The 15,651-nt window shown below is 42.3% G+C and overlaps 1 protein-coding gene across 1 annotated transcript in view; it reads right to left on the bottom strand.

The window, feature by feature from the left end:
* Nucleotides 1-237: 237 nt before the first annotated feature.
* Nucleotides 238-15,651, bottom strand: part of FAM120A (family with sequence similarity 120 member A) — an 80,476-nt gene continuing 65,062 nt past the window's right edge. Inside the window, exons 15-18 of the mRNA XM_070738535.1 lie at nucleotides 10,576-10,713; nucleotides 9,092-9,233; nucleotides 2,669-2,765; nucleotides 238-2,126 (exon numbers count right to left, since the gene is read on the bottom strand). Of these exons, the coding sequence (XP_070594636.1) occupies nucleotides 1,815-2,126; nucleotides 2,669-2,765; nucleotides 9,092-9,233; nucleotides 10,576-10,713 (689 nt within the window). The 3' untranslated portion in view covers nucleotides 238-1,814. The remainder of the gene's footprint in view (nucleotides 2,127-2,668; nucleotides 2,766-9,091; nucleotides 9,234-10,575; nucleotides 10,714-15,651) is intronic.

The following is a 15,651-nucleotide window of genomic DNA, read 5'->3' as shown; positions in this document are numbered from 1 at the left end:
GCTGATATATTGATGACCATCTACCATGTGACAAAAATCCATCATCTGCAACCGATATCTTGGAAACTGAAAAAAATTAACAGCTGCTCAACATGGCTCTGTCTTGTTGTCTTTGCCATCTTTATTTCTACAGCTCACCATTAACTACTAATTGCTGATGTTTGAAGACTTCAAATTTGTTTGTGTGTTTGTGTGGGGGAAGTATTGGGAACACAAGGAAGACACCACACAACAAGGTTATACTAAAAGAATAAAGATTTTTATTAAGCATTGTAAGTTGCATTCAATAGCCTTCAAATACACCACACCACAATCCATCTACAATCAATCAAACCCAACAGTAGTTCATTCTTGCACAATCCATGAGTTGGGGCAGAACTCCCTTCAACTTACATTAAGATACCTACTTAGCTCTTGCGGGCAGGGAATAGGGAATTACACCTCATTTCTGATCACTAATGTGTGATGAAGAGCATCAGGAGAATTATATGAAAACGAATATAAAGAAATGATTCTGATTCTGAAGTACATTAAGTTTGGAAACACTAACAAAAACATCAAAATGATACAGGTATATTTGCTTATACTAAATTCTTGATGGGAAAGTTCTCAAGAACAAGCCATTTGTTTCCTGCTACAGAAGGGGGGTATTTCTTGAAGATCAAAGCTTTTTTTGTGTTTTTCCACAGAATTTCATATTTGCTAATATGAAGGCATAAAACAGCAACAGAGAACAATAATGCATACAGCAATGAGTACACCAGGGTAACGTTGATATTCAAAACGGCTAGATAATTTTTTTGTTTTAGAATAAATGCAACAGAGGTCAATAATCACAAAATTTTAAGGTTAGAGCAAGATCAGTCAATGACTAAACATAGTTAACATCTTTTATAGGACTATTACTGATTATTAGCTTTTTTTGTTTTGCAAATGGGCACAGTACTTGTAAGAATGGAAGAAAGAGGACAAGAACATGCATAATATTAACTACACACTTTAAAATTATGAACCATGCAGAAGTTTAGCTCAAATAGTAGTACTAATGGTCTACGTCTGATTCAAAAACCACATAGTTCATTGATCACGGATGCATGGTATTAGTCACAAAAAGTATCAGAACACATTGTGTTTCTTTTGAAAAGGTCATTTGCATCTTCTATGATTTTCAAGTTAAATCCATTTTAACTTGTTTGTAAAGTATTATGATGTATATTTAAAATCAACAGAACTCCAATATTACTCTATAATTTTTTTGATAGTTTGCACATTTTAAACATAAAAAGAAACCACATCAACGGTGATGAAATTTAAGAAAAGAAAGAACTGTGGTTGTGCCTTTCCCCCCATAATCATGAAATCAAAGCCTCCAGGAAAGCTTTGTGACACAGTAATGCAAAATCAAATATAATGGCATACATATGGTGCCAAGTACTAAAAATTATATTTTAAGCTATATATACTGAAAGACTGCCAAAATTTGTTTTTCTTTTCCTTTTTAATATATTTCAAGAAACAAAAACTACAAGCTTTTGTCATAACCAGTTTAAACTTTGTGTGTACATCATTTTAAGTGCGGGAGTCAAATGCTCTTCATTCTCTTTCATTTTTGTATTGTAGCATTTTGACTACAACTGGTTAAAACTAAAAATGTGTTCTTTAAATCTCTGACATCCAAGAGGGATCCAAATTTCCAAGTCCTCATTTTTCTCTTACGGAAAGGAAAAAATGTACGTAACTGTAGGCTCTCTTTCTTTCCAGATATTCCTAATCCTGACCCTTCCAACATCCTTCACCCTCTATAAAAAATAAGTTTACTCTTCTTTTTTTAAGACAGTAGCCTCAAGAGCATCGTCTTTATGGCAAACACTGTCTGCATTTAGTGCATTTAAGTGAGGATTTGTATTGCACATTTTAGAGTCATTACTCAAGGCACTTTCAGACTGGTTGGAAGCCCTGACATCTGTTGTACTCCCATTCATATGGGAAACTGGTTTCTCCTCATTCATTATGCCATTTTCAGCCAGGGATCCTTCTGAAGACACAATAGAGGACTTGCCTTCCTCTGATTTTGATTTCAGTTCTTTGGCCACTTCCTCTGCTGAAGCAGCATAAGGAGGTTTGCCCTGTTTTTTAAACATAAAAATAAAATAATAAAAAAGAAACAATGAAATTAGTTAGGAACATAACTGAAAGAGTTATCAACTTAGGAAAATTAAATGAAACCCAGCATTTCTTAGGATTTTAGTTACACAGAATATGATCTGGAAATATTGTTAACAACTGGCATTTGCTATCTATCTATTTGCAATTCACATAGCCAGGGGTGTTAACTGGCTTAATATCCGATAATAAAATATCACCGTTTGTAAAACGAGGTTCTTTAAACAATTACTATATATTATAGTATATTATTATACTGTACTGAAAATGTGCTGGCTTATCTAACGGCTTTCTGTGGAAATAGAATACTAAGCAGGGCATTGATCTCAATTTGGCACTAGGTTTTTATTTTTTTAACAAAAACCACAAGGAAAATGAATTTGTTAAACCTCTGTTTAGCCTAATGCATCTAAACACAACCGTGTTTTCTAAAACACAATCCCAATGCAACATTAACCTATGTACATTAACAAAAAGAGCTGATACCTGATTTTGTTTCCATTACCTGAATAACTCCCTGGTTCTTATAAGCTCTCCCATAGTATCTTCCTCCTCGGCCAAATGTTCTTATCACTGGTGTGGAAATAACTCCTCTAGGACGTCTTTATAAAACCAGAAAAAGGTAAACACATTTAATTTCATAAATTTATCTGGAAATACAACATAATTCAATTTCCCATGCATTATCAAAAAGGCAATTGTTTTTTTCTTATTTTCAGAAAGCAACAAAAATATTTTTTTTATTAGACCAAATTCTAGCTTTGCAGTATTTCTTCTCCTTACATTATGCATTTTCCATTTATCAGCTAATTAACCTGGCAAGAAAAAAAGTTTATGTTTATTTGAATAATCATTGGTGATATAATTTATACTGGAATAAAATTATCCTCATTGCTATAACATGTTCTTAAGCAACCTTAACTGTAAGATTAGAGTTGAATAAACTTCCTATGAAGATTCAATTGTAATTCTTTATTGATTCTTAATTGTCATTCTATTTTTACAATCTCACCCTAGTGTTGATATATTTTTCCAACTGCAGTAGGGTTAGTTTCCTAATTATTGTAGCATTACTTTCCCAATGATAAAGCATTGGATTTACATGGCTGCACATCTCAAATATGTAACTAGCCAAAGAATAATAATAAAATTACATAGTAGTATCACATTATAAACACATAGCAGGAAAGAATTTTTTAAAAAGATCATACAATTAACATGACCAGGAAATGGCATTGTCACCCACTTAGGGCCCCAGGGTTGAGATAGAACTGGGTTAGAAGGCCTTGCAGAAAGCCAGTAAGGTCAGGATAATCTCTCTCTGGAGGAATGGCATTCCAGAGGGCAGATGATACAGCAGAACAGGCTCTCCACCTAAACTGTACCATACAACATGCCTTAGCAGAAAGAACTGGGAATATGCATCTCTCCCATGGATCAGACAGGATGAGGAGAAACAACTGGGCAGAGACTGTGTTATAAGTTTTCTGATTGAAAGGCTTTGAAAGCCTGGAATTGCATCAAGAAATATTCTAGCAGCCTATGTACTTTTAAGTGTCCCATGTGCAGTAGTCCAATGTAATGAGACATTGCAAGGCAAAAGGCAAAAGGTACTAACCTTCAATCCCAGAGGATTTTAATCAGGGTTATATTTTACTTTGCAGGGCTGGGGGGGGGGCATTTTTGGCTGGGATGGCCTCCTGCAACCCTCTGCAAGTGAAAACAAAGCTCAAGGGGGCTGTGTGCGGCTCTGTTCTCACTGGCAGAGGCCCTAAGGGCCAGTCCTTCGCTGTTTCAAGGGCAGCCCTATGGGCCAGATCTAAGCACCCAGCAGGGCGGATCTGGCCCGAAGACGTTGAGTTTAACACCATTGCTATAAATGAAGAAGTCTCTGCCTAAATATTACAAATTATAATATAATTCTAAATTAAAAAGTTAAACTAGCTTGAGATATGCATGTGGATTATATTGAACATGACAAATTCTTCAGGAGAAAAAACCTAGCACAAATTCCTGGCCACATACATTAAACTACTTCTATAGCAGTGTTTTTCAACCAGTGTGCCGTGACACACTAGTGTGCCGCGAGACATGGTCAGCTGTGCCGCAAAGAAGGAAGCTCAGGTTCTGGTCTCGCAACTTTTTGCTGAGAAAGAGAGTGAGAGTGAGAGAGAGAGAGAAAGAAAGCAAGAGAGAGAGAGAGTAAGAGAGAAAGCAAGAGAGAGAGAGAAAGAAAGCAAGAGAGAGAGAAAAGGAGTGGAAGGGAGAGAGAGAGAGGGAGAGAAAGCAAGAGAGAGAGAGAGGGAGAGAGAAAGTAAGAGAGAAAGCAAGAGAGAAAGAAAGCAAGATAGAGAAAGAAAGCGAGAAAAGGTGAGGGAGGAAGGGAGAGAGAGAGAGAAATGAGCAAAAAGGGGAGGAAAAAAGAGAAATGAGAAAATGAGACAGAATGAGAGGAAAGAGAGAGAAACAAAAGAGAGAGAAGTGGCTCCTGATAGCATATGATAAAAAGCACTCAAAGAATAATAGAGAAAAAACCCCTAGCCCTCACCTGTTTTTGGAAATGGTTCAAGAGTGTGTATACACACACACACAAGGGTGGGGAGGAGACAGGGATAAAAAAAGAGAGGAGAGTGTCTTAGGGTGTCATTTTGTGTCATTTTTTTTGGTGGTGTGCCCCAGGATTTTGTAAATGTAAAAAATGTGCCGCGGCTCAAAAAAGGTTGAAAATCACTGTTCTATAGAAACAGAAAGATTCCGGAATAGTCCTGTTTTGTACTTGTTCAACTTCTTAGAGATTCCTATATTAATCAGAAGTTCTAAGAACATAGGATGTCATGTGTTTTGCCCAGCTTCTGTGCTCATTTTTCCAAAAATAATTCTTTTCTATACAGTAATACCTCGTCTTACGAACTTAATTGGTTCCCGGAGGAGGTTCGCAAGGTGCCGCCCCTCTCCGAAGACTCGGGGCGGCTCACAACACGTGGAACAAATCATAAATAATCTGACAAATTTAAAATATTTAAAGATTTAAAAAACCCCATATGCTAACAGACACACACACAAGCATACCATGTATAAATTAAACATGCCCAGGGGGAGATGTTTCAGTTCCCCCATGCCTGACGGCAAAGGTGGGTTTTAAGGAGTTTACGGAAGGCAGGGAGAGCAGGGGCAGTTCTAATCTCCGGGGGGAGTTGGTTCCAGAGGGTCGGTGCCGCCACAGAGAAGGCTCTTCCCCTGGGGCCCGCCAACTGACATTGTTTAGTTGACGGGACTCGGAGAAGGCCCACTCTGTGGGACCTAATCGGTCACTGGGATTCGTGCGGCAGGAAGCGGTCTCGGAGATATTCTGGTCCAATGCCATGAAGGGCTTTAAAGGTCATAACCAACACTTTGAATTGTGACCGGAAACTGATCGGCAACCAATACAGACTGCGGAGTGATGGTGAAACATGGGCATACCTAGGTAAGCCCATGACTGCTCTCGCAGCTGCATCCTGCACGATCTGAAGTTTCCGAACACTTTTCAAAGGTAGCCCCATGTAGAGAGCATTACAGTAGTCGAACCTCAAGGTGATGAAGGCATGAGTGACTGTGAGAAATGAGTCCCGGTCCAGATAGGGCCGCAACTGGTGCACCAGGCGAACCTGGGCAAACGCCCCCCTCGCCACAGCTGAGAGATGTTTTTCTAATGTGAGCTGTGGATCGAGGAGGACGCCCAAGTTGCGGACCCTCTCTGAGGGGGTCAATAATTCCCCCCCCCAGGGTAATGGACGGACAGATGGGATTGTCCTTGGGAGGCAAAACCCACAGCCACTCCGTCTTATCCGGGTTGAGCTTGAGTCTGTTGACACCCATCCAGGCCCCAACAGCCTCCAGGCACCGGCACATCACTTCCACCGCTTCGTTGACTGGGCATGGGGTGGAGATGTAAAGCTGGGTATCATCCGCATATTGATGATACCTCACCCCATGTCCTTGGATGATCTCGCCCAGCAGTTTCATGTAGATGTTAAATAGCAGGGGGGAGATGACTGACCCTGAGGCACCCCACAAGGGAGAGACCTAGGAGTCGACCTCTGACCCCCCACTAACACCGACTGCGACCGACCAGAGAGGTAGGAGGAGAACCACTGGAGAACAGTGCCTCCCACCCCCAACCCCTCCAGCCGGTGCAGAAGGATACCATGGTCGATGGTATCGAAAGCCGCTGTGAGGTCAAGGAGCACCAGGACAGAGGATAAACCCCTGTCCTGGGCCCGCCAGAGATCATCCATCAACGCGACCCAAGCGGTTTCCGTGCTGTAACCGGGCCTGAAACCCGACTGCTGGGGACCTAGATAATCGGCTTCTTCCAAGGACCGCTGGAGCTGGAGTGCCACCACCTTCTCAACAACCTTCCCCATAAAGGGAAGGTTGGAGACTGGACGATAGTTATTAAGCACGGCTGGGTCCAGGGAGGGCTTCTTGAGGAGGGGGCGCACGAGCGCTTCTTTATAGAGTGATGGAAAAACTCCCCTCCCCAAGGAAGCGTTGGTAATCTCCTGGGCCCAGCTCCGTGTCACCTCCCTGCTGGCCGAAACCAACCAGGACGGACACGGATCCAGTGAACAGGTGGCGGAACTCACAGCTCCAATGGCCTTGTCCACTTCATCAGGTGTCACCAGATCAAACTCTTCCCAGACAGGTGGACAAGTACGTGCCCCAGTCACCTCGACTGACTCGTCAGTCGACTCTGTTTTACAATTGGAGTCGAGGTCGGCCCGGATCTGAGCGACTTTATCAGCGAAAAACGTGTTCAAATCCTCGGCACTACTCTGCAAGGGCTCCCCAACTCCCCCCTGGTTAAGAAGGGAGCGGGTCACCCTAAACAGAGCGGCCGGGCGGGATTCCGCTGATGCAATCAAGGTGGCATGGTACGCGCATCTTGCCGCCTTGAGCGCCACTTTGTAAGTCTTAATAAAAGCTCTTACAAGTGTTCGATCGGATTCAGACCTACTCTTCCTCCATCGCTTCTCTAGACGTCTCTTTTGGCGTTTCAACTCCCGGAGCTCCTCGTTGAACCATGGGGCTCTACGGCAGAGGTCCCCAACCGCCGGTCCGCGGACTGGGACCGGGCCGTTGGGCTTTTACAGCCGGTCCGCGGCGCCGCTGCCCTCCCGGCAGAGGACATTATGCAGGACAGGGTGGGGCGTCGGGCAGGGCGGGGAGAATCAGGAGGCTCCTTTGGCGGCTGGGGGCTGCCTGGCTTTGTGATTTTGGCTGGGGGGGAGTTAGGAAGGTCCTACTTCTCCCCCCCCAGCCAAAAACTCAAAGCCTATCTGCTGGATACGGGCGATGAGCGGGACGAGCGGCGCCGAAGCCGGTGGCTGTGGCAGCTGCTGCAAGAGGCTTCCACGCCGCTCTGTCCCACTCATCGCCCGTATCCAGCAGATAGGCTTTGAGTTTTTGGCTGGGGGGGACTTAGGAAGGTCCTACTTCTCCCCCCCCCAGCCAAAAACTCAAAGCCTATCTGCTGGATACGGGCGATGAGCGGGACGAGCGGTGCCGAAGCCGGTGGCTGTGGCAGCTGCTGCAAGAGGCTTCCGGGCCGCTCTGTCCCACTCATCGCCCGTATCCAGCAGATAGGCTTTGAATTTTTGGCTGGGGGGGGGGGAGAAGTAGGACCTTCCTAACTCCCCCCCAGCCAAAATCACAAAGCCAGGCAGCCCCCAGCCGCCAAAGGAGCCTCCTGATTCTCCCCGCCCTGTGGAGAAGTGTGGAGGGCTGCGTCACTAAGCTCCACCCCTCCATAACCCCACCCCCATTTGACCAAAGCCCCCCCCCACCGGGCCGTGGAAAACTGGTCTAGCTTAAAGCCGGTCCCTGGTGCAAAAAAGGTTGGGGACCTCTGCTCTACGGGGTCTAACGCCACGGAGAGGTCGCAAAGGCGCAATCTGGTCAAGAGCCCCGCCGCAGTCCTGTTCCAGGCCTCCGCGAGAGACTCCTCCGAACTGTGGACGAGTGCCTCTGGAATAACCCCAAGCGCCGTCTGAAAGCCCTCTGGGTCCATCAGGCGTCTGGGGCGGAACATCTTCATTGGTTCCGCCTCCCATAGGAAACAATGTAAAGTCAATTAATGCGTGCAAGAACACCCCCCCCCAAAAAAATGGTACTCTTCTGGGCGCCGCGCCCGGCTGTCACCTTTTGAAACAGCCGGGGGGCTTCTCGGCATTCTTCCGAATGCCAAACCTGGAAGTTCGGCAAAAGTTCAGGTTCAGGAGGACGCTGAGAAGCCCCACCGCCCGTCTGTCAGCTTTGCAAAAGAGCCGCGGAGCTGTCGGGCCGGTCAGGAGGCTCAAACGGAGGTGGGGAATCCCAATAGGGAATTCCATGGGCGGAGCTTTGACGTCACGAAGACGTCCTTCCTGGGCGGCCGAAACGTGGACTCCAGGGTTAGATTCCATTCACAACACATGTGTAGATAGATTGGTTTGCATTTTCTCATTACTTAGCATGAAATATTAATTTTGAAAATTATTTCTGAATTAAGATGGCCTTTTGTTTTTAAATATTTGTATATAGCAATAGTATTAAAATTAAAAAAAAACATGTGCGTTTCCAATAAATTCAGAGTTAGCAATGTAGCCTTCTATGTTAAGAAATGGTTCACAAATTTATGCCAATTTCATTTTCCCATGAAGGGGGCTCACAAATGAAACCAATAATATTTTACAGCACCTTGCAAACTGCCCAAAATAATACAAATGGGTGGTATTAAAATTTGACATACAAAATTAATCAGTCTTCATATTTTAACAAAATAAAGAGCTGAGCCAATACACCCTGAATTAGACAATCACCACTACTGTGTCATAATCAAGTCAAAATCCAGCAGGAATCTCTTTTAATTAATCCAAACATAATTGCAATGTTGGCATTTGCTTACCCTCTTGGCCCTCCAACAGAAACCACCTGCAGAGGAAATGGCCCCCTGCTTCCTCCTCGACCACGCCTGCTTCCAGCCCAGTGGCCCACCACAGTGCCAGCTATTTCAAGCTTCCCTCCCTGAGAAGGAATGGGTTGGACACCTAAACCAAGATTTAAAAATGTGTTATTCTGCAAAACGAATTTAAATGGAGGAATGTTATTATCTCTGAAAAAAATTATTTTTTTAAAAAAAGAGTCTGGCACATACCTGTATAACCTTTGTATCAAAGTAGGATTTAAAACCACTGAGATCAGTGGCACAAAATCCAATTCATTTTTGTGAAATGAATGGGGTACAATGTAAATTTATCATTCTGAAAGTACACTTGGGTAAACTACTTCTAAGTGACCTGTTTTGAAGACAAAACGTTCTCGTCCAACAGAAACTTTGCTTGCACAACCCTCATCCTGTTGTCAATAAAGACTAGTTTGGGATTTGCTAGCATGTAAGTGAATAACTAGGAGGCTGCTAACATGTAAACTAGCCAGGATAGACTTGATATTTCACAGAAAATATTTGCATTTTTAATTCAGTTGTTTCAAACTTTCCTATTAAATAACTTGGAAAAAAAACTAATGCTGTGAGAATCTCAAATGTTTAATATTTACCAAAAAAGGGGGAAAGTTGCACTAACTAACATTAAAATCACTGAAACAATGTATAAATGCATTTTAAAACCTTCAGAAATTTTTTCTTTCAAAATGCATGCAATTTTCAATTTGAACATTTTTATCTACTGGTATTACTACAATTTCTATTTTACTTTCAAACAAGCATTATCAATTATCTAAGGAAAGAACATTAGCTAAGAACGAATTGAGCTAATGGCAAAAAGGTTAAAAGTAGTTAGAATAATTACATAAATGGAGCAATGTTATTGGAAATGTAATGTAGATGTAAATTTACTAATGACTGCAATGTTGATATGGTCACTGAATTTCTTTTTCTCATTTTATTATCTAGTAACAACACACTAGCTGCTACATTAGGCTACTAAGCCATAAATAGCAAGTGCAGCTTCTAGACAACTTAATTTCAAAAGCTAAGCAAGGTTAGGCTAGTTAGTTCATGAACGAAAAATTACCAGCAAATTTTCAAAGCATCTCAGCAAAAGATGAGTGGCAAATCATTTCCATATTAACAAGAAAAATGCATGGCTGTAATTACCAGGGCTCTGAGCTCAGTCTGAGGACAATATTAACTTTAAAGGACATTAAATGGAACTTTGGTTTAGAGACCACATAGAAATCTGTGAAAAATAATTCAAAAGTAGGAATTTCCTATTCTACCTTTTCACATACATACATTGAAGAAAATGGGAAAACTCTTTCTTTAAAGTAGTGCTTTATTTTAGAAAGACAAACTCATACAATGAATGTTGGAAAATTCCAGTCAAGGCACTGCTGTTGTAAGCAATAAGAAAAGGGGTTTGGTGGTATTACCGCCCTGAAACTTGCTAGTCCTGTTGCCATCGTTGCCAGAGAAAGGTCCAGAGTGTCCTCCTGTGGCAGTCACCCGGAAGGTCCGATATGCGCCTGCTGCAACCGTATCCCCATAAGGGCCCCCAAAGCCATAGACTCCTGTGAAAAAGAAAGGGACAGACCCTCTGTAGTGATTAATATCCAGACTAATGTTGTTATATGACAATTTGATGCATGACTGTAATGGGCAGACTTTATTCAGGTTGTATGCCAAGGACTACCTGGCTGATAGGGTCTGCAATATACCTTCCTTACCTGGAATGGGTCAGGCTGAAGTAATGCGGTTGCAAAGGTAATCTGCTCCATGCCATATAGGGCTTTATAAGACATAACCAACACCTTGAATTGGACCAGATGGAGACCAGCACCCAACATAATTTGTAATATGGCTCTGCATTACATCCTACAACGTCTTGAATCTCCAAAGACCTACGCAAGTGTCCTCTTTGTAGACTTTAGTTCAGCATTCAATACCATCATTCCAGACACTCCTCTAACTAAGCTGAACCAGCTAGCAGTACCTGAACAGATTTATAACTGGATCATAAACTTCCTAGCAAACAGGAAGCAGCAGGTGAAGCTAGGCAAAAATCACATCAGATACCTGTATGATTAGCACAGAGGCCCCACAAGGCTGTGCGCTCTCTCTCTATACCAATGATGGCGAACCTTTTTTTCCTCGGGTGCCAAAAAGTGTCGGTGTATGCTATCGCACATGCATGAGTGCCTACACTCATAATTCAATGCCTGGGGAGGACGAAAACAGCTTCCCCTGCTCCCCAGAGGCCCTCTGAAGGCCAGAAATGGCCTGTTTCCCAAATTTTGATGGGCCTAGGAGGCTTGTGTTTCACCCTCCCTAGGCTCCAAAGGCTTCCTTGTAGCCAGGGGAAGGTAAAAGTGCTCTCGCCCATACCCCAGAGGCTCTCTGGAAGCCAAAAACGCTCTCCCAGACCCAAAAATCAGCTGGCCGGCACACACATGCACCTTGGAGCTGAGTTAGGGCAACGGCTCAAGTGCCAACAGATATGGCTCCCTGTGCCACTTGTGGCACCCGTGCCATAGGTTCACCATCACTGCTCTATGCCAATGACATCTGTTAAACAACTAAAGTTTGCAGATGACATAATAGTGATCAGCCTCAAGATAATGATGAATCCGCATATAGACGGGAGACTGAACAACTAACCTTGTGGTGCGACCAGAACCATCTGGAAGTGAACACACTCAAAATTGATTGTATGGCTGTAACTTTGTTGCTTGTATCCTTACAATTTATATTGACTGGTTCCTAATATGATTTGTACCCAGACTATCATTAAATGTTGTCCCTTATGATTCTTGACAAACTTATCTTTTACATACACTGAAAGCATATGCACCAAGACCAATTCCTTGTATGTACAATCACACTTGACTAATGAAATTCTATTCTATAGCAGAAATGTTACATGTACTACAATTTGGGCACCCAAGATTGCCTGAATAGCCATATTTTGTACTAGCTGAAGCTGAAATTTCCAGATTCTTTATGAAGGCAGCATCACGTATAATGCTTTTAATAATCCAAGCGAAATGATTAGGGCATTAGTAACTGATATTGCTTTCCTCTTAATCTCTCTCGATCACTCCCTCCCTCTGCCCCTCTCCCATCCCTCTGTAGCATTGTTTGGACAGACACTGTCTTGTTTGTTTATATACAAGTGTATATACAAGTGTATATATTAATATATAAATATTATATACACACTTAGCCAGTAAGAATTCTATTCTTTTCTATTCTATTAGCAAGGCCCCTCAGGCAGAGAATGAGGGGATATTCAAAGGGGAAGTTGTTGTAAATGTCACCAAACCATCAAGTGCAGTTAGTAGAAATATAAAGAGGACACATTTTCTTGTGGGTGATTCGACTGTTAGAGGTGTTGATTTGGGACAGAGTAAGGACGTGGTGAAGGTGCTGAGGTGTCTCCCAGGGGCCACTGCCAGCAGGGACAGGAGGAGGATTACAAACATTGTCAAGGCTGTGAGTAAAGGTAATAACATTGATGTGGTGGTGCATCTTGGCACAAATGATTTGTCCCAGAGAAATGTCAATGTAGTAAAAAGAGATTTTCAATGTCTAAGTGTGGAGCTGGGTAAAATAGCAGATTCAGTGACTTTCTCAGAGGTGTTACCGGTTTGTGGCCAAGAGGATAAAACAACGTGTATCATAGAGTTTAATGTGTGGTTAAAGCAGTGGTGTAAAGCTGAAGGTTTTGGCTATGTAAGTCATGATGTCAGTAGGTGGTCTAATAGGGAGTTGTTTAAGAGGGATGGTTTGCATCCATCATACAGAGGTACCCAGGTACTCGGTGAGGAATTCAGAACTTTTTTGGACAGGCATTTAAACTAGGTAAAGGGGACAGAGATGTAACTGATGTGGGTGATTTCTGTCCCCGACCAATGAGGATAAAGCAGTTTTTGGAAGCTTATGAAAAGGGAGCTGCAAATAAAATAGATGTAGTTGTTGATGATAAGGGGCAAACTAATAATGAAAATAATGTTCTTCGTGTAATGTGCACGAATGCTCGAAGCTTGAGCAACAAGCTCTGTGAATTAATGGCCATAATATCTAGAGATAATTTGGACCTGGTTGCCATAACTGAGACATGGTTTAAGGATTCTAATGAATGGGAAATATCCATACCAGGATATACACTGTATAGGAAGGATAGAATAGAGAGAAGGGGAGGTGGAGTAGCCATTTATGTTAAAGAAACTCTAAAAACAACACTAATTCAAAATACATGTCAAGATCTAGAGACCCTCTGGATTTGCATGCAAAATAAAGACGGTTCTGTCATTAGAATTGGGGTGATCTATAGGCCTCCAGGGCAATCTGAGGAATATGACAACAAGATGGTGGATGAAATTACCCAAATGGCAGTAAAGGGAGATATTGTGGTTATGGGTGATTTCAACATGCCTGATGTTGACTGGAATATCCCCAGTGCCCTTACATGCAAAAGTAAGAATATAGTAGAGGCCTTTACAGGAGCAGCTCTGGCACAGCTGGTTAAGACACCAACTAGAGGGGAGAATATTCTAGATTTAGTTTTTACGAATGGGAATTGGGTTTCAGATGTCAAGGTGGGAGAAAATTTAGGTTGCAGTGACCATCTATGTTTGTGGTTTGATGTAAAAACTCATTCTGAGCAATCCTATAATGCAACCAAAGTATTGGATTTCAGAAAAACAAATTTTAATGCAATGGGGGAATATTTAGATAATGAATTAAAGGGGAGGGATAAAATGGCAGGAGCGAGCACCCAGTGGACTGTATTTAAAAAGGCCATCTTAAAAGCCACTGGACTGTATGTAAGACAAATAACTAAAGGTAAAAGGAAGAAGAAACCGCTATGGTTTAGCAATGATGTAAGGACTATAGTCAATGAAAAAAAGGCTGCCTATAGGAGGTATAAAGAGTCTGGAAGTATAGCTGATAGGGAGGTGTATAAAATGAGACAGAAGGAGGCGAAACAGATAATATATGCTGCTAAAGCCTCAAAAGAGGAAGAAATTGCCAAATCTCTAAAGAAGGGGGGTAAAACCTTCTTCAGATATATTAGTGATAAGAAGAAGAAAAACTGCGGCATCATGAAGCTTAGTACCGGGAAAAATACATGCATTAATGGGAATAAGGAGATCGCTGACCATTTCAATAGCTACTTCTGTTCAGTTTTCCCAAAAGACACCTTACAAAATAATACTATAGAGGGATATAGCATTGCCTCCAACTGTACGGATTCAGCTCCAGTGATCTTAGAAGCCGATGTCTTAGAAGAACTTGAACGATTAAAGATAAATAAGGCAATGGGTCCAGATGGCATCCACCCCAGAGTTCTTAAAGAACTCAGATCTGTCATTGCTACCCCCCTGACTGATTTGTTTAACCAATCCTTGTTAACAGGAGATGTTCCTGAGGATTGGAGAATGGCAAGTGTTGTGCCTATCCACAAGAAGGGCAGTAGAGAAGAAGCTGGTAACTACAGGCCAGTTAGCTTGACATCAGTTGTCGTTAAAATGATGGAGACTCTACTGAAAAAGAGGATAAATCAGCACCTAAAAAACAATAAATTATTGGACCCAAATCAGCATGGCTTTACTGAAGGCAAATCATGTCAGACTAATCTCATTGATTTCTTTGACTATGTCACAAAGGTGTTGGATGAAGGTGGTGCCGTGGATATTGCCTACCTGGACTTCAGCAAAGCCTTTGATACGGTTCCACATAAAGAGCTGATAGATAAATTAGTGAAGATTGGACTTAATCCCTGGATAGTTCAATGGATTTGCAGCTGGCTGAAGCATAGACACCAGAGGGTTGTTGTGAATGGTGAGTATTCTGAGCAGAGTCAGGTTACAAGCGGTGTGCCACAAGGGTCTGTTCTGGGTCCTATTCTTTTAATATGTTTGTGAGTGACATAGGGGAAGGTCTGGTAGGGAAGGTTTGCCTATTTGCCGATGACTCTAAAGTGTGCAATAGGGTTGATATTCCTGGAGGCGTCGGCAATATGGTAAATGATTTAGCTTTACTAGATAAATGGTCAAAGCAATGGAAACTGCAGTTTAATGTTTCCAAATGTAAAATAATGCACTTGGGGAAAAGGAATCCTCAATCTGACTATTGTATTGGCAGTTCTGTGTTAGCAAATACTTCAAAAGAAAAGGATTTAGGCGTAGTGATTTCTGACAGTCTCAAAATGGGTGAACAGTGCAGTCAGGCAGTAGGGAAAGCAAGTAGGATGCTTGGCTGCATAGCTAGAGGTATAACAAGCAGGAAGAGGGAGATTATGATCCCGCTATATAGAATGCTGGTGAGACCACATTTGGAATACTGTGTTCAGTTCTGGAGACCTCACCTACAAAAAGATATTGACAAAATTGAACGGGTCCAAAGACGGGCTACAAGAATGGTGGAAGGTCTTAAGTATAAAACGTATCAGGAAAGACTTAATGAACTCAATCTGTATAGTCTGGAGGACAGAAGGAAAAGGGGGG

Source organism: Erythrolamprus reginae, chromosome 2, assembly GCF_031021105.1.
Source record: "Erythrolamprus reginae isolate rEryReg1 chromosome 2, rEryReg1.hap1, whole genome shotgun sequence".
Taxonomy (NCBI): domain Eukaryota; kingdom Metazoa; phylum Chordata; class Lepidosauria; order Squamata; family Dipsadidae; genus Erythrolamprus; species Erythrolamprus reginae.
This window is presented reverse-complemented; position numbering and strand designations above follow the sequence as displayed.